Genomic DNA, 21098 nt, shown 5'->3' with positions numbered 1-21098 from the left:
CAATCGACTGATTGGCCCTTTCTGCTTGACCGTTAGACTGGGGATGAAACCCGGAAGAGAGACTGACGGAAGCACCAATCAAACGACAGAACTCCCTCCAAAACTGTGACGTGAATGCGGACCTCTGTCTGAAACGGCGTCTAACGGGAGGCCATGAATTCTGAACACATTCTCAATGATGATTTGTGCCGTCTCCTTAGCGAGGGAAGCTTAGCGAGGGAATGAAATGTCCGCCTTAGAGAACCTATCGATAACCGTAAGAACACCAGTCTTCCCCGCAGACGAAGCAGACCGTAATAAAGGTCTAAGGCGATGTGAGACCATGTCGAGAAGGAATGGGAAGCGGTCTGAGACGACCGGCAGGAGGAAGTTACCTGACTTAGTCTGCGCGCAGTCCGAACAAGCAGCCACGAAACGGCGCGTGTCCCGCTCCTGAGTAGGCCACCAAAACCGCTGGCGAATAAAGCAAGCGTACCCCGAACGCCGGGGTGGCCAGCTAACTTGCCAGAGTGAGCCCACTGAAGAACAGCCAGACGAGTAGAGACAGGAACGAACAGAAGGTTACTAGGACAAGCGCGCAGCGATGCAGTGTGAGTGAGTGCTTGCTTTACCTGTCTCTCAATTCCCCAGACAGTCAACCCGACAACACGCCCTCAGGGAGAATCCCCTCGGGGTCGGTAGAAACCACAGAAGAACTAAAGAGACGGGATAAGGCATCAAGCTTGGTGTTCATTATTCCGGGCGATAGGAAATCACGAACTCGAAACGAGCGAAAAACAACGCCAACGAGCTTGACGTGCATTAAGTCGTTTGGCAGAACGGAGTACTCAAGGTCTTATGGTCAGTCCAAACACAAAAGGGACGGTCGCCCCTCCAACCACTGTCGCCATTCGCCTATGGCTAAGCGGATGGCGAGCAGTTCGCGGTTACCCACATCATAGTTGCGCCCGGATGGCGACAGGCGATGAGAAAAAAAGCGCAAGGATGGACCTTATCGTAGCAAATGGAAGCGCTGAGACAGAATGGCTCCCACGCCCACCTCTGAAGCGTCAACCTCGACAATGAATTGTTTAGTACGTCAGGAGTAACAAGGATAGGGCGGATGTAAAACGCTTCTTGAGGAGATCAAAAGCTCCCTGGGCGGAACCGGACCACTTAAACAAGTCTTGACAGAAGTCAGAAGCGTGAGAGGGGCAGCCACTTGACCGAAATTACGAATGAAACGCCGATAGAAATGAGCGAAACCGAGAAAGCGCTGCAACTCGACACGTGACTTAGGGACGGGCCAATCGCTGACAGCCTGGACTTAGCGGGATCCATCTGAATGCCTTCAGCGAAATAACAGAACCGAGAAATGTGACAGAGGAGACATGAAAGGCGCACTTCTCAGCCTTCACGTAGAGACAATTCTCTAAAAGGCGCTGGAGTACACGTCGAACGTGCTGAACATGAATCTCGAGTGACGGTGAAAAAATCAGGATATCGTCAAGGTAAACGAAAACAAAAATGTTCAGCATGTCTCTCAGTACATCATTAACTAATGCCTGAAAGACAGCTGGAGCATTAGCGAGACCGAACGGCAGAACCCGGTATTCAAAATGCCCTAACGGAGTGTTAAACGCCGTTTTCCACTCGTCCCCTCTCTGATGCGTACGAGATGGTAAGCTGACGAAGGTCCAACTTAGTAAAGAACTGGCTCCCTGCAGAATCTCGAAGCTGACGACATAAGGGGAAGCGGATAACGATTCTTAACCGTTATGTCATTCAGCCCCGATAATCCACGCAGGGGCGCAGAGTGCCGTCCTTCTTCTTAACAAAGAAAAACCCGCTCCGCGGGAGAGGAAGAAGGCACCACGGTACCGGCGTCGAGAGAAACAGACAGATAATCCTCGAGAGCCTTACGTTCGGGAGCCGACAGAGAGTATAGTCTACCCCGAGGGGGAGTGGTCCCGGAAGGAGATCAATACAACAATCATACGACCGTGAGGAGGAAGGGAGCTGGCTCTGGACCGACTGAAGACCGTGCGCAGATCATGATATTCCTCCGGCACTCCTGTCAAATCACCAGGTTCCTCCTGAGTAGAGGGGACAGAAGAAACAGGAGGGATAGCAGACATTAAACACTTCACATGACAAGAAACGTTCCAGATAGGATAGAATTACTAGACCAATTAATAGAAGGATTATGACATACTAGCCAGGGATGACCCAAAAAACAGGTGTAAAAGGTGAACGAAAAATCAAAAAGGAAATGGTCTCACTGTGGTTACAAGATACTGTGAGGGTTAAAGGTAGTGTCTCACATCTGATACTGGGGAGAAGACTACCATCTAAGGCGAACATGGGCGTGGGCTTCCCTAACTGTCTGAGAGGAATGTCATGTTTCCGAGCCCATGCTTCGTCCATAAAACAACCCTCAGCCCCAGAGTCTATCAAGGCACTGCAGGAAGCAGCCGAACCGGTCCAGCGTAGATGGACCGACAAGGTTAGTACAGGATCTTGATGGAGAGACCTGAGTAGTAGCGCTCACCAGTAGCCCTCCGCTTACTGATGAGCTCTGGCTTTACTGGACATGACATGACAAAATGTCCAGCAGAACCGCAATAGAGGCAAAGGCGGTTGGTGATTCTCCGTTCCCTCTCCTTAGTCGAGATGCGAATACCTCCCAGCTGCATGGGCTCAGTCTCTGAGCCGGTGGAGGAGATGGTCGAGATGCGGAGAGGGGAAACACCGTTAACGCGAGCTCTCTTCCACGAGCTCGGTGACGAAGATCTACCCGTCGTTCTATGCGGATTGGCGAGTGCAATCAAAGAGTCCACGCTGGAAGGAACCTCCCGGGAGAGAATCTCATCCTTAACCTCAGCGTGGAGTCCCTCCAGAAAACGACGGCAGCAACGCCGGCTCGTTCCAGTCACTGGATGCAGCAAGAGTGCGAAACTCTATAGAGTAATCCTGATGGATCGATCACCTTGACATAGGGAAGCCAGGGCCCTGGAAGCCTCCTTCCCAAAAACTGAACAATCAAAAAACCCGTATCATCTCCTCTTTAAAGTTCTGATAAACGTTAGAACACTCAGCCCTTGCCTCCCAGATAGCTGGCCCCACTCCCGAGCCCGACCAGTAAGGAGTGATATGACGTAAGCGATCCGAGCTCTCTCTCTTGAGTATGTGTTGGGCTGGAGAGAGAACACAATATCACACTGGGTGAGAAAGGAGCGACACTCAGTGGGCTGCCCTGAGTAACATGGTGGGTTATTAACCCTAGGTTCCGGAGACTCGGAAGACCAGGAAGTAGCTGGTGGCACGAGACGAAGACTCTGAAACTGTCCTGAGAGATCGGAGACCTGAGCGGACAGGGTCTCAACGGCATGACGAGCAGCAGACAATTCCCTGCTCGTGTCTGCCGAGCATTGCTCCTGGATCTCGACGGCAGTGTTGCGAGAATCCGTAGTCGCTGGGTCCATTCTTGGTCGGATTCTTCTGTTATGCTGGTGAATAGGGACCCAAAAGCGACGTAATAGAAACAGAGTCTTTATTCCAGTATTAAACAATAATGATTCTCCTAATATAATGGTAAATCCAAAACAGGAAACTGAAATCCTCGTCTCAATAGAGAGGAACGACTGGAGACGCGACCACAGACTGCAGGTCGCTTTAGGAAGGCACAGGCCGTAGCTGACATAGACACCTGCTCACACGCAGCATCTGAAGAAGCAAAAAACACGACAGGGCGGAACAAGGACACAGAACAGCAAACATCAAACAAGAAATCCGACAAGGACAGAAGCGGAAAACAGAGGGAGAAATAGGGACTCTAATCAGGGAAAATAGGGGACAGGTGTGAAAGAGTAAATGAGGTCGTTAGGAGAATGAGAAACAGCTGGGAGCAGGAACGGAACGATAGAGAGAGAGAGCGAGAGAGAAAGAGGAAGGGGGAGAGAGAGGGATAGAAAGAGGGAAAGAACCTAATAAGACCAGCAGAGGGAAGCACAGGGACAAGACATGATGATCAAAGAACAAAACATGACAGAAGAGAGCTGGTTGATATCAATGAGAAGGTATGGGGTTGAAGAGAGCTGGTTGTATCAATGAGAAGGTATGGGGTTGAAGAGAGCTGGCTGGTATCAATGAGAAGGTATGGGGTTGAAGAGAGCTGGTTGATACAATGAGAAGGTTTAGGGTTGAGAGAGCTGTGATCAATGAGAAGGTTTGGGTTGAAGAGAGCTGGCTGGTATCAATGAGAAGATTAGGGTTGAAGAGAGCTGGTTGATATCATGAGAAGGTTGGGTTGAAGAGAGCTGGCTTGTATCAATGAGAAGGTATGGGTTGAAGAGAGCTGGCTGGTATCAATGAGAAGGTATGGGTTGAAGAGAGCTGGTTGTATCAATGAGAGGTAGGGTTGAAGAGAGCTGGCTGTGTATCAATGAGAGTATGGGGTTGAAGAGAGCTGCTGGTATCAATGAGAAGGTATGGGTTGAAGAGAGGCTGTGTATCAATGAGAGATATGGGGTTGAAGAGAGCTGGCTGGTATCAATGAGAAGGTATGGGGTTGAAGAGAGCTGGCTGTATCAATGAGAAGGATATGGTTGAAAGAGAGCTGTCAGGTATCTCATTGATACCAGCCTGCTATCCTCTCCAGAACATCCCAGAGGACTACTCTCTCACACACCAGAGGTCACCCTATGAAAGCCTTGCTTGGTTGATCCCTTTGTGTCATAATGGGTTAAATTATTTTGTGGAGTGTGATTGAGTCTCTCTACAGTGGTCACTTCTGCTCCTCTATTTCCTGTCACTTTTAGCCACTCGTTCAGTTAGGAGCAAACGCTAATATGCTACTGTCCCTTTGACCAGCAACAGAGGCTGGCCCACTGTTATAAAACGCCAGGTAACATTGATGCTAAGTCTGTGACTCTATTGATGTCCTCAATCACTGGGACATCTGCTGTGAGCTAATTGAGAGAAGTCTCATCTACAGACAGACAGACAGTCCAGTCAGACTGCTGCCAGACTAATTCTCTCTGCAGTGTTAACTGGCAGACCTTGTGTTCCGACTGGCCTAACACAGGAGAGGAAGAGCGCCTCCCTTCACATTGCTCTCCTAATAGACACATTTTGAGGGGATATTCTCTACATATATTGTGCCACTGCACACCATTGATATCACTGTTATTGAATTGTGAATTAGTGCATAATTTGCTGCAATGAAAATATTCTGCCTGATTCAATACAATTGTCATAAAAAATKAACACAATAATGCTAATTTATCTCTGTTGATAGTAGCTCCTGTGTGGGAGATCATAGGTGATGATGTCAGCTGTTCTGTGACTGACCCAGGTYAGTGGAAGTGGGCTGGGCTCTGTGTTGAGCTCCTGAGGGTGTGACACAGTAGTAAGCGGGGTGGTGAGGACTTTCAGAGTGTACAGGGAAAAAGAGAGGKAGCAGATCCCTGGGACTGAAAGGACTCAACCCTGGTATAAATGTCCAGTTGAGCAGAGTGTGCAGGGTTAAGGGTGCGGCCAGCGCTCTGTGCCACATGTGGGCAAGCCGGCACCCGCCCTCTCAGAGAGCAGACAGAGGGGCACACATAACCTCAAGGGTCAGAGGTCAAGAGGAGCCACACTTCCTGTGGTCCGGGTCGAGCGGTCGTTAGCCCCATGCCGGCAGACTCCTTTACTGGCTCCCTCATTGTTCTGATTCATCCTCAGGCCCACTGATGTGGCCCCTTCCATATTCTGGTAAACACCAAAGAGATTCACCCCAAACCAGATGTTGCACCAAACGACCTCTCTACAGGCCATCACTGAGACTGATAGTATGTATCCAAGGAGGAGTGATGGCTCATATACYTTCACTTAGTCTRTAAGTACTAGAAACTATTTCATCAAATACAGAGAGTAAAAGCTCTGACTGTCCAGGCTGGGGTCAAATATAGCATTGGTCGTCATTCACCCACAGAGTTTCAACACCATTTAAACTGTCAGAGAAGAACTATGCGCAGCTTATTTCTGGAGTTATTTTGGTGGGTAAATACCAGCCTGTAGGGTAGTTTAACGTCTGTGGTGGGGAGGAGGAGTCTGTCCCCAGAGAGAGAGCGAGACCAGTGGGGTGACATGGCCYTGATCAGGGACTGGAGAAGGAGAAGTGGCGACCATGGTCCTGTGTCTATGTCTATATGTCTCTGATGATGGTACATGAAAGACTATTTGCATTGCCCCCCCCCCCCCCCTTTACGCTAATCTCTGTTTATTATCTATGCATAGACAATTTAACTCTACCTACATGTACATATTACCTCAATTACCTCGACTAACCAGTGCCCCCGCACATTGACTCTGTACCGGTACCCCTTGTATATAGCCTCACTACTGTTATTTTACTGCTGCTCTTTAATTATTTGTTACTTTTATTTAAAAAAAATACTTATCTATTTTTTACTTAACAGTTATTTTTCTTAAAACTGCATTGTTGGTTAAGGGCTTGTAAGTAAGCATTTCACTGTAAGGTTTTATTCGGCGCGTGTGACAAATACAATTTGATATGATTTGATGAAAGCCCTTCTCCTCTCTGAGCCCTGTGTCATWTCACTCAAGACCAGAGAGAGGACCACCGTCCTGCAGCCCTGCTGAGCTCCAGAGAGGCAGGAAGTGGAGGCGGGGCCAGGCCAGGGACTAACGTGATCACATCAACCCCATTAGGAGGGTCCCACGTGGGGCCGGGCCGAGGGGGAGAGGGCAGCGCACACAAAGAGGTGCACTGTTCTCCCCCTCGGCTGGGTGAAAGAGCTGCCGCATGCCAATGTAAAAATGAACTTAGGGGCTAATCAGAGACAGCAGCCCCATGCACTTTCCYACTGAAGTACAGATGATGATGCATATTTAAACTATGTGGCCAGCGACTGTGGTTTCCTTTGGCGTAATGCGATGAGGGAGTGAGTGAGGCACAGCTGCAGCCAGGGGACAGAGGAGAGGTCTGGAGCTGAAGCTGTGGTGGGAGACCAGAGGGAAAACCCCTCTCCCTCTACATCACTGGGATTGTGTGCAGACACACTGTACCTCAAGTAACTTTGTTCAGGGAAGTAGTGTTCCAAGGCATAGAAACACACAGTTAGTAGAAAAACAATTCTTAGGATTTGTGGGATTTCAGAGTAGGCCTACTATGTTATTTCCCCTATGCTTGTTATGATTAAATAAGAAAGATGAGGATAATTTATCTTTYGCGGTTATGCTGGCTAAACATGAAACCAGGGAAAAGGCACTGTTGTCGAGTAATCAGTTATGGTTAAATAAAGCAATCAACACCTACAACACAGCAATTACATGGTCTATATTGAGATAGAGTCAGCACATACTGACATGAAGCCTAATCATCAAAACCTAGCAGCAACCTCTTACATCATAGCAGCCTGTGAGGATTAGCATCATATGTGGGCTTTTACCAGTTTTATTTCTTTCTTCCCCTTACAAAACGTGTAAATAGATTATCTGCAAGCCAAGACTGTTGGTAATGTAAAAACAGGTGAAAGACAACACATTAAGAGAATTAATGACTTCTGTGGACTCTGTTTTCGGGAGGTGAATTCMTCAAACCCGAGTCTAAACCAATCCGTCGGGACAAGCCACGGAGAAGATTGACAAATTGCTGCAATAACAAAGCCTTCCACTGAAAACCAAYACTTGTTGGTTATTTTAAGATGTTATTTAAAAGAGGATGAAAAACATAGCTTCTCTGGAATCATGGGTTGTTGGTTATGCTTGGGTTTTAGTTCTACAAATCAAACAGAGTGTGTTGTTAGGCTCAGGTTGAACACTCAGCAGGAATGTGAATGTGAGGATCTTAATTGCGATCAGGCGTGTGTGTGTATTTGATCTGCACAGAGTGACACGCATTAGTCAGAGCAACACATTCCCTGAAAACCAGCCAAGAATCCGGCCTGACTTCCACTGTATAAACACTAGTATTATCAGGGTTTATTTGACCTGTTGGCCTAATGTATGCGTGTGTAAGCACATACGGGGTTGAGACAGCCTAGATAGAAAATATAGAGTGACGATTGACTCCAGATTAGATGGCAGTGTTTAATGAGTGGCTTTAAGATCAAGTCAATATGTTAGTGCATGGGAACTATAGTGTGAACTAGTACAGTCTGAACTCAGTAGAGAAGCATTGTGTCCATCCGTCTGAAGATTGTTGAGTTTTGAGGCAACGGCATATTGCTGAGAACCAGGAGTTGTTTTTGCTGTACTGTTTAAATTGCAGCTCAGGCCCGAGTCAGACTTTCAGCTCGGCTATGACAGTCTCTCCTCCACTGCCACAAACTCACTCATTCCAGACTAATATACATGCAAATGTAGTGGGAAAGTGTAAAAGTGACTAAATGAAAGGCTGGATGTTTCTGCAGTTGAAAGAGGACTTCAGTTTTTAGTTTTTGTTTTGAGCACAGTGGGGGAGTGGTGGTGGCTGCAATGGCTGGATGATGACTATCACAAGGGGGCCAGGGGGTCAGTGCCCTGTGGTCAGGGTGATTAGTCAGACAGTGGTTAGTCTGTGTGGTCAGATGTGAGGACAGTTGTCCAGTCCTGCCCTGCAGCATCACTGGTGCTGTGAGCTGAGTGACCTGGCATCATAGTTCAAACATGTCCGGCATGGTCATCAAAGACAAAACAGGCATTCAACACCAGCATTATCTGATTCTCGACCTCTTTCGATACATTTGTGTGTGTGTGTGTGTGTGTGTGTGTGTGTGTGTGTGTGTGTGTGTGTGTGTGTGTGTGTGTGTGTGTGTGTGTGTGTGTGATGGTGGTGTGTGGTAGATGGTGGGTGCTGGGTGATGTGGGTGTGTGATGTGTGAGTGTGATGTGTGTCTAATTGCATGTGTGTGTATGCACATGCATCCATTTCAAGTGCAGTTACAAACATGCAAGCCTTACAACCAATGTTCAAAAGCAAAAGGTTCCTTGTCGAGGTGACAGTAATGGTTATGACACTGTTACACAGTTTCCCACGCTGTATCACGTTTGTCACTTCTCTCTGTTATGCTAAACAGCTGAACTGGTTCTGCCAGTTGGCTGTCTGATGAGAGTTCCCACTTAGAGCGCTATGGCTCGCTGCTGTGCCTTGTGGCATAGAGAGCTAACTAACTGTAGCTTGTGGCGTTGCCCGGGACAGCTACTGGCTGGCTCACACCGAGCAGTCTGGTCTGTTCCCTGACTCAGTCTTACTCACCCAGTTAGCCTCCGTTCACATGATCATGTGACCCACTGACACTTCATACACAGACACTAGGGGGAAATCCAATATATTCCCTCAGTAGGGTGGTTTTCCTAGGACCAGGGATGGTTTCTGAGACAACTGGGCATAGGAGTGTTTGGCAGCCTGGTGCGATTATATCTGAAAACAGGCCTGTGGCTATTGTGTGCCCTGTGTACTGGGTACTGTATTGTAATGTGCTGTGCGGTGTGGCATGTGAGGGGTTGAGGCTGGCTGGGCCTGGCAGGCCAGGGTTTACCTCGCAATTAGATTAGCCCACAGAAATCATTAACGCAAATCTATTTTCAAATAATGTCATCAAATGAACTCAATAAGAGTGCATCATTAGATCTGAGCAGGACAACATTAACCATCGTGACTGACTAGTCATGGATAGCCTGGGTCACTTCATATAAAGGCGTTATCTCCATTACATTGATTGGTTTAAGTACTTGTAAATGCCCACTATTGTGCGTTGAGTGGACTCATAGATAGGCCACTGGGCTGTGAATGCGGTGGGATTTGTTTATCAGTACTCTTAGGTGAGGTGTTTCATGACACATGGCATCTCTCTTATTGTCTTGTGCCACCAAACCTGTTTCACTTTTGCTTCGATTGACTTCACATTGTCGATCAACGGCAACTGGCAGCTTAAACCGAGAAAACGTTAGGACCTGAAATTCAGGTCATGAGTACTCTTTTGTTTTGTTTTTCTACACAGAGGCTAGTGGCATTTAGCTTGATACTGTATCTGTGTATTGCTAGAGATAAACAACAAGAAAATCTAAACTCATAACTAACAAAAGTAATGAATTGTGGTTATTTTGCTTGTTGAAACTACTCAGTATACTGTAGGTTAGTCACTTGTTTATCGCGCCATAGTATTGAGTTCTGGGAGAGTGTGTTTGAACTGTGTGTGTGTGAGTTTAATATTTGACTCTATCAGTAGCGCTAGGCTAGTCACTTAGTCATGCGGTCTCCATTACAAGCTGACATCTCTGTTTAAATCAACAGTGGTCCAGGTGCAGGAGAGTGGGCTTGGGGGTCTCGCCATCTGTCTCTGAGTTGGCTCTATGAACACACGGGCCAGGCCGGCAGCACACCGCTCTCTGATTAGCAGCCTTTTCTATGATTTCCCCCTAATGATGCTCTGTGGTGTACAAAACATTAGGAGCACCTGCTCTTTCATGACATAGACTGACCAGGTGAGTCCAGGTGAAAGCTATGATCCCTTATTGATGTCAGCTGTTAAATTCACTTCAATCAGTATAGATGAAGGGGGTGGGGGGGGCAGGTTAAATAAGTATTTTTAAGCCTTGAGACTATTGCGACATGTATTGTGTATGTGAGCCATTCAGAGGGTGAATGGGCAAGACAAAATATTGAAGTTCCTTTGAATGGGGTAGGGTAGCAGGTTCCAGGCTTTGAGTGTGTCAAGATCTGCAACTCTGCTGGGTTTTTCACGCTCAACAGTTTCCTGTGTGTATCAAGAATGGACCACCACCCAAAGGACATCCAGCCAACTTGACACAACTGTAGGAAAAATTGGAGTCAACATGGGCCAGCATCCCTGTGGAACGCTTTCAACACCTTGTAGAGTCCATGCCCTGACGAATTGAGGCTGTTCCAAGGGCAAAAGGGGTGCAACTTAATATTACAAAGGTGTTCCTAATGTTTTGTATACTCAGTGCATATTTTTCTTAACGGTAGCTACTGTATAGTGCAGCTTAACTTCTTTCAGTGAGCAGTAATTGGTAGCTTGATAAACTATATTTTCAGAGTAGCTTCCCCTACACTGCTCATGATCAGTGACCACGAAGTTAGCCTGATAGGATTCTACTTTAACTTGAATCATCTGGTCCAGCAAATGATCATTTGACCTTTGAAATAACACAAATTTTCTTATTTTTTAAGCCTTACGTAAAAAATACACAATAACACAATAACATTGGACATTGGACATTGGATAACACAATAACATTGGACAGGCTGCCCTAGATAACCCTGCACCAACCACGATCAAATTCACAAGCACAAGGTCTGCGTGAAACCAAATGTTACATCAATGCAAAGGGCAGTGTGATAGCCTTGTGATGAGTTATGTAAAACTTCTGTTCAATAGGAGATCTTTGTCATGCCATCTGTTTGGAAAAAATCACCTCTTTTACTGTTTTAAAGGCAGTACAACCAGTAGGCCTACCAAAGACGGTGGATAAATTAAGATGAACGACTAAAGCCATTTAAATTGATATTTACTCAGCTCTGCTCTATATCAAGGCAGGAGGTCATTTAACAGATTCTTCCCTCATATAGCAAACTGTGCTCTAACACAGACAGACCAAGTGTAAAACACTAGCCAGTCACACAAGAGTACATCGACATTAGAAAAGTATAGAGTGATGAATATGCTCKGATCAGCAGTCTAAGAAGCAACCATACATTTGCCAGGAACAAAGCGAATCATTTTCACAAATTAGGTTATATTGTAACTCCATTCGCTTCAACTGTTTCAGCTAAAGAGGCTTCACAGTTTGAGGGGATGATGAAATGCTGTAGGAAGTCAGAATGTCATAGAGAACAGTGCAGGAGGAAGTGGGTCAGTGAGAGTACATTGAGTACATTGAGACCACACAGTGCATGTCCCTTGCCTGTCACCTCAACACAACGTGTCTGGGTCTGAAAAAATGGCCCCTTTGTTGGAGACTGGAGACTGTGGCGAGGGTCTTCTCTCTGGAGTCATGGTGGGGAACAGTGACACGGCCATGCTGTGGTCCGCGACAGAAAAACAACTTATCAAGGTCACTGTTCTGACTTCAGCTTCCTGCTTGCCAGAATGACCCATTGTGCGGCTTGGGGTAGGCTAACGTCATCATTGCAGTTAGCCCACACTTTTCTACCAGCCTGTTCCAAGACCTATACAGTCAGTGGGTACATCATTTGTATTTAGTCCACTCCTCTGACTAACGTTGTCAGGCAGGCCATACATGAGAATGACAGACCGGTTGGTGAAACTTTAAGCACTACAGATCTGGGACCAGGCTGCGATTTCCCTCTCTCACATCCTTGTGGTGTTTCACCATCATGCAGCCTTCCTTTCTCAGCTCAAACATCCTCCACTCCACTCCTTTCCACTCCTCTCTCTGACCACGAGGCAGAAGTTGCTCCGCTCCCCCTCAGTCCCCCAGTAAAGACATTTCCTGTGTGCCAAAACATTTATAGGTTATGGCTCTCCCTCTCACCCTTTTACATTCTAATCACATGAGCCCGTTTTAGCCAGGCATGTTAGTTTACAGATTACGGTCTGGACTGTGCAGTTTCTTGCTTGTTCCACAGTAGCTTGTGGGCAGGTCAGCAGGCGTTCTGCTCTGCTCTCACTAGTCTGAAAGTGAATGGCTGTGTTAGTCGCAACAGGAGGTAAGGGCTCTACATGTATCATGAGTCACATTCCACGCTTACGCTAAGATGTTGTGTTGAATAGGTCACAGATTCTCAATGGATGGTATAGCGGCATATGGTTGTTAGTGAGGCTTTATATGTTGTGATTGGAGAGGGAATGTTTAAAGTGATAGAGTATGGTTGCTGAACTAGGTCCTGATGTGTATGAAGACATGAGAACTAGGCAGAGGAGGCTGGTTTATTGATTGTACCCCTCCGTGTCTGTGTGTTTTGGAGAGAGAAAGTATCTGAGGATTCTGGTGACTGTTTGTGTGTCTGGGAGAGTGTGAATATTTGTCTCTCTCTAAACAGAATGTCCTACAGTTTGAGCCTTCCCTGTTTGAGCACACACACAGAGCTGTAGGCTTCTGAATGGGTTCTGTATGGAACGAATACTTAGTGACACACGGACAATAGCTTCTTTTTGCAGCAGGGGCATAGAGGAATGCATGGATCTCCTCTCCATATGTGTGCATTCCATAACTTCCCATGCTTGGGTTGAGGAGGTCTCTGTGTGACTCCAAATATGTTACCTCGGTTGTACAACATGTACTGTATTCCTACATGTGATTTCTCACTGTATGCAAAGGTTCTTTGGCTTTGATACCACATAGGCTTCCCTTAACAAACAAAAATAGACTACACAATGATGCGATATGTTCTGCATGTGTTATTGTTTCTAACAATTGTCTATTATTGCATAACAGTCTTACTCAAGTGTCTTTTCTTAGACAAACAGGGAAACCGGGGTCGTTTTTATGGGAGTTTACAAACCAGAAACCAAGCAGGAAACAAAAAGGCCATTAATTGTCTCCAGAGAAGTAAATGTTTTTTTCCGTTCCCCTTTATTGTGGTGTTTTTTCTATTTTTCCAGTGCTTGGAGGGGAGACATCATGGTTGTGGCTGGCTGCGGCCGTGCTCTGGTCTCAGAACGTGACTGCTGGGGTTTCTGGAGAGGTGAGGCCCACATCTCTGCCACTGAGCCAGGGGCAAATGGGTTAACTGGAGCACAACACACAGACTCAGACAGGCCCTGTAATAAAACACACACACCAGACCTAGGTTCAAATATATGTGTATTATCTACAGAATTGGTGGAATAAATACACCTCTGATCAGTGATGTAGTGGTGGAAAAAAACAGACAAGGGTAAACTCTGATCGTCGGTATCGGTGAAAAAAGTAACTCTTCCTATACTTTCAATACATTTTTCTGCAAAAAAATTGGTAAACTGTTGACTCCCCCAAAAAACCTGGGAAAACAGCATTTACTTGTGTTTACCTTCCACTACACCACTGGTATCACAACTCAGGATATTACCCAGATGCAGACACAGAAGGCGGATAGTACAGTTCTCAATAATTTATTATAAACACGGGGCAAAGGGCAGATCGAGGACAGGCAGAGGTTTGTAGTCAGGTCAGAGTCAGGCAGGTACAGGAAGGCAGGCAGGCTTGGGGTCAGGGCAGGCAGAGGTTCGTAATCAGGTCAGAGTCAGGCAGGTACAGGAACGGCAGGCAGACTGATCAGAACTGGGAAAAATAGGAAACAAACACCTGAGAAACAGGAAAACGGAAAGCAYGCTGGTAGGACCTGACAAGACAAGACAAACTGGCAACAGACAAACATTGAACACAGGTATAAATGCTCAGGGGATAATGGGGAAGATGGGTGATACCTGGAGGGGGATGGAGACAACCACAAAGACAGGTGAAACTGATCAGGGTGTTACAACTGGCCCTGATCACCCACACACACAGTTCACATTCATAGCAACCACATACAGCATCATCACTTTGCTTGTTGTATAATTCCTTTCTGTATCTACGCGCTCTCCTCCTTTCACCTTTTCCTTTCGCTTGTGCACAACACAAGAGCTGTCTTCATACCATGACCGCTACACAGCCTACATCATTGTCACCATATTAACGTTATAGTCAACAAACTAGAACTAACATTAGAAATCCCACAATCCAATCCATGTGTACAATCACGCAATAAGGTGTACAGCAAGCAGTTTAGCAGTTACATCACGGTGGCAATAAATCAATAAAACCAAAAGCTTACCTTAACTTGGCTGAGTTGCTATGTTTGATAGCCTTAGCCAGCTAACTTCCATAAATAGCATTCCCCCCTGTTCGAGTCAGGTTGTGGAGTAGGCTAAATTAGTTTTTTTTTTTGTTTTTGTTTTATGTTTAGTAAATTTTTTCTGTTTTTTTTTTTTTTTGTACTGTTTCATTTAGTTTTTTTCTCTATCTTTATTTTTATGTCGTCATTCCTTCTTTCTGTCGTCTTGGGATTTATTGTATTACTGGTTTAGTACATAAGGGGATGCCAAAACAAACCTATTGAGTCTCTCTCTCTCTCTCTCTCTCTCTCTCTCTCTCTCTCTCTCTCTCTCTCTCTGATGCGTCTCCTTAATTAAAAAAAATATGTATTCGTTAAAAACTTTTAAACTATTGTCTTTCTCTCCAGTGGTGTGTATTTATGGAAGCCAGGCTCCTCCCAAAACTGTATCATAATTGTTTTTAATAAAAAAGTATAATAATACAAAATAATGTATCTTTCCTCTCTCTGTGTTTCATAAATGTGACGGATCAGATCGATTCGGTATTATGTGGCAACATTTTAAATTGTGTTTTTTACAATGGATAAAAGTATAGACTCAGAGGTGGAAACTTTTATATTATACACTACAGTTGAGGAACAATGGGAAAGTAATTCTGCTTCGAAAGTTGATAAACTTGTAACTCCACTTTTGAGAAAATGGTCTTTGAACGTTTTGGTACACCTACCGGAGAGCTCTTCTTTGTCTACACCCATTCAGTATTGTTCACACCCTCTTGAGCCTTAGCCACACCCATCTCTTTAAGGATTCACATGTGAGGTCATGTGCTATACAGAGTACGGTAGTGTTCTAAGATTTCAAGACTAAAGGCTAGTTTATACTATGTCTATCAACATTGTTGTAGACAGTTGTCGCAGTGACATCATGAACATTCTAAAAGCAACTTTCTAATCAATGTTTTGGTTAATTTCTAGCTTGTTAGCTAGCTAGCTAACGTTAAGTTAGCTGGCTAGCCAGTTCAAATAATTACCATATCATATAGCTGACAACGTCTTAACTTTAGCTAATTTGTATTCGTTATTACAGTAAAATAAACTCACAACAAGATCATTATTTACAAGTTAATGGCGAGGTAATTAGAGAAACTAGCTAACGCTTATGAGTGTGACAAAATAAAAACAGGGMATTCTACAGGAGAATATTAGAACTTGGACACTGTATCATTGGCCTAACGTTCTATCCTAATTTGACTTTGGTGCAGGTCATGTTGTTCTTCACATTTCTGTCTCTAGTAAACACACACTATATCAAATACAATCAAAATGTATTTGTCACATGCAAATGATACAGAAGGTGTAAACGGTGCAGTGAAATGGTCACTTGCATAGTGGAGTCTTTTGTTTAGAAATGTAGCTAGCTAGCTAGCTAACAATGAACCAAAATCSCAACGCATAACATTACTACCCTGCATTAATCTGCTGGTAGCTAAAGCTAACGAACTAGCTAGGTTCAATGTTAGCTAGCTAGCTAACATTAGGCTACAACTAGCAATGCAATGGCTCTGAGATACGAATAATAATTCTACCCAGATAGTACACATAATGTTAGCTAGCGAGCCAGCCAGTTAATGTTAGCAAGCTAGCTAACAGTATGCTTTAACTTGCAATAAAAAATGACTTTCTGACAAAAAAATGTAGCTAGCTAGACTCTCTTACCCATATGCATGTATGAACGCTTCTCCCTCTCTGTCACGTATGCCAAAGATGTAATCCGAAGACAGGTGTTTTATACAACAGCCTTCTTCTGTATGTTCTCTTTTTGACTCCCTCTGCATTATTTGCAATCAGACGCCAGAATTTTCTCAATCTCCTTAGCTATCATAATCTGCTTCCACCAGGCATTCCACTGATTTCAAAACTTGGTCCTCCAGAAAGTGGCACATTAGCAACACTTATACAGTTCTTTATGATTTTTTTTTTAATATCCTCGTTAGAAAGGATTACCTACACATACCGAGTAGCTCATGTTATAGACAGAAGTGTGCTACATGGCAGACTAATCCAAACACATCTCTCGGCATGTCCAGCCCATCCATTATCTCAGCCAATCATGGCTAGCGGGAAGGATCCTGTCTATTTCTGTGGCTAAACCAACTAGGCTCATAATTTAACAATTGTATTTGTATTTCTAGATGGCATACAAGTTTGTTATTAAGGCATTAAGGCATCAAAGTTCATATGTTCCAGAAGGCATTTTGATAAACGCATTTTGATAAAAATAAATGTTTACATTTACATGCCTCTCCTGTAAAGTAGTGACACGTGACATAYGCCTAGTTTCCAGAAATGAGTCACAAATGTCCTTCAATTCGCAAGGGGCTGAATGTATCTCACCAGAGAAAGCATCCGAGCGAACGAAACAGCGCCCCTCTGTCTCTGTATTTTTATCCCATCTATCTGATGCTGTCTGGTCAAGAAGAGTATGACATTGTTGCCGCCCGTAGCATTGAATGCAAGGGAAGCCATCGAGCATTTGGCCAATCAGCGTTGAGCTAAACTAAGTGAGCAGAGCATTCTACAGGAGAATATTAGAACTTGGTCACTGTCTCTTTGGCCTAACGTTCTATCCTAATTTGACTTTGGTGCAGGTCATGTTGTTTTTCACATTACGGTCTCTAGTAAACACACCAAAAAAAAGTGTTAAGGGAAGTGAGGTTGGATTWGGCTTCAACCCAATCACATCAGAAGTCAAACGTCATTGACAGAAAGACCTTGAATTGTTGGATCTCGTTATGTTGTTGTCCTCCGGTGGCTACCTAGCTAGCTAAAATCGACCCTTTGTGGTTTTACTTAATTCTCTGCACTGGCCAATGATTATAATGGCGATTCTGTTCCATCTATAAATTCATACATTGTGACCTGTCCTGAGAGGATGGAAGTTCAACATGTACTGTAGCTAGATGTAGTAGGCTAATTTTAACTAGCTGGTCTGGCGCATCGTTGTCCATGAAAGGAAGYTAGGCTAGCGAGCAAGCATTTTAGCCAAGACAACAAAAACTTAAAGCGTGTTCTGTATGACAGAATCATAGACTGTTTAGGCAACATGAGGAGGATGCCATTGATGTTTCTCTACTAGTATGGTGAGACATGTTTTTTCTACTTGCACACACACACACACACACACACACACACACACACACACACACACACACCACACACACACAACACACACACACACACACACACACACACACACACACACCACACACACACACACACACACACACACACACACACACACACACACACACCACACACACACACACACACACACACACACACACACACACCACAGAGAGAGAGAGAGAGAGAGAGAAATCAGCCACATCATATTTAGCTTACGATGATTGGACTAAATTGCTTTTGGTATCTTTTAGTTGTCACTGTACTAGACTAAGCATAGGTGATTAGATGATGTTGAAATGTTAAAGTTGAAATGGTGCTAGAAAATTGGAAGCAGGGGCTGTTTTCTTTGAGCCTTGTGGTAACACTCCATGGTTAGTTCTTTAACTTGCTTGACCATGCTGCAGGTCATGTAGCTGCTTGTTACATGCAATATGTTTTGTGGACTTCATCGGACAGATTTTTCTCTCCGGTTTTGTGATGAAAGAAAGGTGTGGTTGAATTTATTCCGCCACTGTGTCTTCTTATTGTCTTGGCCTTTAGTCATATCACATATCACAAGGCATATGAACTAACAGGTTATAGAGCAAACAATGAAATTATCACAACACAGGTTGTAAAATAGCATTTTTGTCCTGGCTTGGCTTCCTCTGTGATTATACCCACGCATCGCTACTGTTTCTCTCTCTTTGAGTCAACTACTCACCACACTTTATGTACTAATAGTTTAGTTTATTTGCACAAATAGAAACGCAGTTTGTAACAGTAAAAAAACAGCAGTATGAGCCCCCCCTTCCAAAAAAGGGCTTGTCGAGTAAGCCCCCGCCCCCCCAGATTCAGCATTGTGGTCAAACAAACATACAATAAAATAAAAAACTACACGCAGAAAAGATAAAGGAATAGAAAATCTAATCAGAAAGTATGTGTAGAACTGTGAAGGGGTGTAGAACTGTGAAGGGGTGTAGAACTGTGAAGGGGTGTAGAACTGTGATGGACAGTAGGTGCCTCTTAATTATTTTTTTAACAACGACAGCTTGGCAAAATCAGGCAGGAATGAGTTCCAGATCATAGGCCTCTACAGCTAATTCAGAACTGAGAATGACTTGTTCTTGAATATGGGTGACACAGCTGTTGTTCTTGTTGAGTAGTTAAGGAATTCATACAGTGCATTTGGTAAATATTAAGACCCTTTGACTTTTTCCACATTTTGTTGCATTACAGCCTTATTCTAAAATTGATAAAATTGTTTTTCCCCCTCATCAATCGTCACACAATACCCCATAATGACGAAGCAAAAACAGTTATTTTTAAAATGTTGCAAATTTATTACAAATAAATAACTGAAATATAACATTTACAAGTATTCAGACCCTTTACTCAGTACTTTGTTGAAGCACCTTTGGCAGCAATTACAGCCTTGAGTCTTCTTGGGTATGACACTACAAGCTTGGCACACCTGTATTTGGGGAGTTTCTCCAATTCTTCTCTGCAGATCCTCTCAAGTTCTTTTAGGTTGGATGGGGAGCGTCACTACACAGCTATTTTCAGGTCTCTCCAGAGATGGTCGATCAGGTTCAAGTCCGGGCTCTGGCTCTGGCCACTCAAGGACATTCAGAGACTCCTGAAGCCACTCCTGTGTTGTCTTGACTGTGTGCTTAGGGTTGGTAGACGAACCTTCACCCCGGTCTGAGATCCTGAGTGCTCTGGATCAGTTTTTTATCAAGGATCTCTCTGTACTTTTCTCCGTTCATCTTTCCCTTGATGCTAACTAGTCTCCCAGTCCCTGCCGCTGAAAAACATTCCCACAGCATGATGCTGCCACCACCATGCTTCACCGTAGGGATGGTGCCAGGTTTCCTCCAGACGTGACGCTTGGCATTCAGGCCAAAGAGTTCAATCCTGGTTTCATCAGACCAGAGAATCTTGTTTTTCATGTTATGTGCCTTTTTTCTGAGGAGTGGCTTTTGCCTGGCCACTCTACCGTAAAGGCCTGTTTGGTGGAGTGCTGCAGAAATGGTTGTCCTTCGGGAAGGTTCACCCATCTCCACAGAGAAATCCCGAGTGACCATCGGGTTCTTGGTCTCCTCCCTGACCAAGGCCCTTCTCTCTTGAAGAAGTCCTCATTTTTTGAAAAGTGATGTTGAATGGTCAATAAAACCGGCAGATGATATTATTCTTACAGAACGTTTCTGCAGGTGATAGATTGATAGTAGTTTGGTATGGTGTGTGCTGGCCCATATAATGTTACATTAACTGATGAATGGGAAGATCACTATGTAATAGAGACTGAGAGCAGTTCTTCTGTTTAGGCGATATCTAATGTTCCAAGTATCCCGGTATTTTTGGCGATCTTAGAGGTTATTGTCTTTATGTGTGGTTTCCATGACAATTCATCATCAATCAGAACACCAAGAAAGCGGGTTGTACGGGCATAATCAACAGGTATATTATCAATATGGACCTCTATATAATCTGTATTGTATTTTCTTTTCTTTGGACCAAATAATAAAACAATAAAACATGCTTTTTTTTATTCWGTGAACATTTGTTAATTTTAAACCACTTTGCGATATTACATAGAGTAGTTCTTCATTAACAACATTAATAAGGTCATTTAAATCTTTGTGAGAGTAAAACACACTTGTATAATCAGAAAATAATATCTGAGAGAGCACTTTGGATGTATTTGGAAAATCATGTATATAAATCTGAAATAATAGTGGTTCAAGAATTGATCCCTGCGGCACCCCACACAATCTCCAGAGGGGGGAATCTATTCATTTGAAAGTCACATAAGTCACATATTGCTTTCTATCCTTTAGAGCCGGATAACCAAAGCACAGATTGTTCAGTCACGCCCATAGTTTAAAGTTTTTGCAATAAAATAGAATGATCAACACTATCAAATGCTTTTGAGAGATCCAAAATATACCTAATGTATGATACAACAGCCATGTAGGTAGAGTGAGATTTTCTGAAGCCATACTAATGTTTGTATAACATGCCTTCATTAACAGGACACAGGGGTAAATTAAAACTTTCTAACTGGTACAGATTCATAAATTGGAGTGGACTTTCATCAGTCACAGGAATTTTGTCGCAAAATTAGGCCCAATTTCTGTGAAAAACAGATTAAATGTGTGCTCTATCTTTTTTACATCAGTAG

At 44.2% G+C, this 21098-nt stretch overlaps 1 protein-coding gene across 1 annotated transcript in view; it reads left to right on the top strand.

The window, feature by feature from the left end:
* LOC139027526 (uncharacterized) overlaps positions 1-21098 on the top strand; it is a 71278-nt gene that overhangs the window by 30619 nt on the left and 19561 nt on the right. Inside the window, exons 2-3 of the mRNA XM_070442864.1 lie at positions 6592-6774; positions 13557-13639. Of these exons, the coding sequence (XP_070298965.1) occupies positions 6592-6774; positions 13557-13639 (266 nt within the window). The remainder of the gene's footprint in view (positions 1-6591; positions 6775-13556; positions 13640-21098) is intronic.

Source organism: Salvelinus sp. IW2-2015, linkage group LG1 (genome assembly GCF_002910315.2).
Source record: "Salvelinus sp. IW2-2015 linkage group LG1, ASM291031v2, whole genome shotgun sequence".
Classification (NCBI taxonomy): domain Eukaryota; kingdom Metazoa; phylum Chordata; class Actinopteri; order Salmoniformes; family Salmonidae; genus Salvelinus; species Salvelinus sp. IW2-2015.
This window is presented reverse-complemented; position numbering and strand designations above follow the sequence as displayed.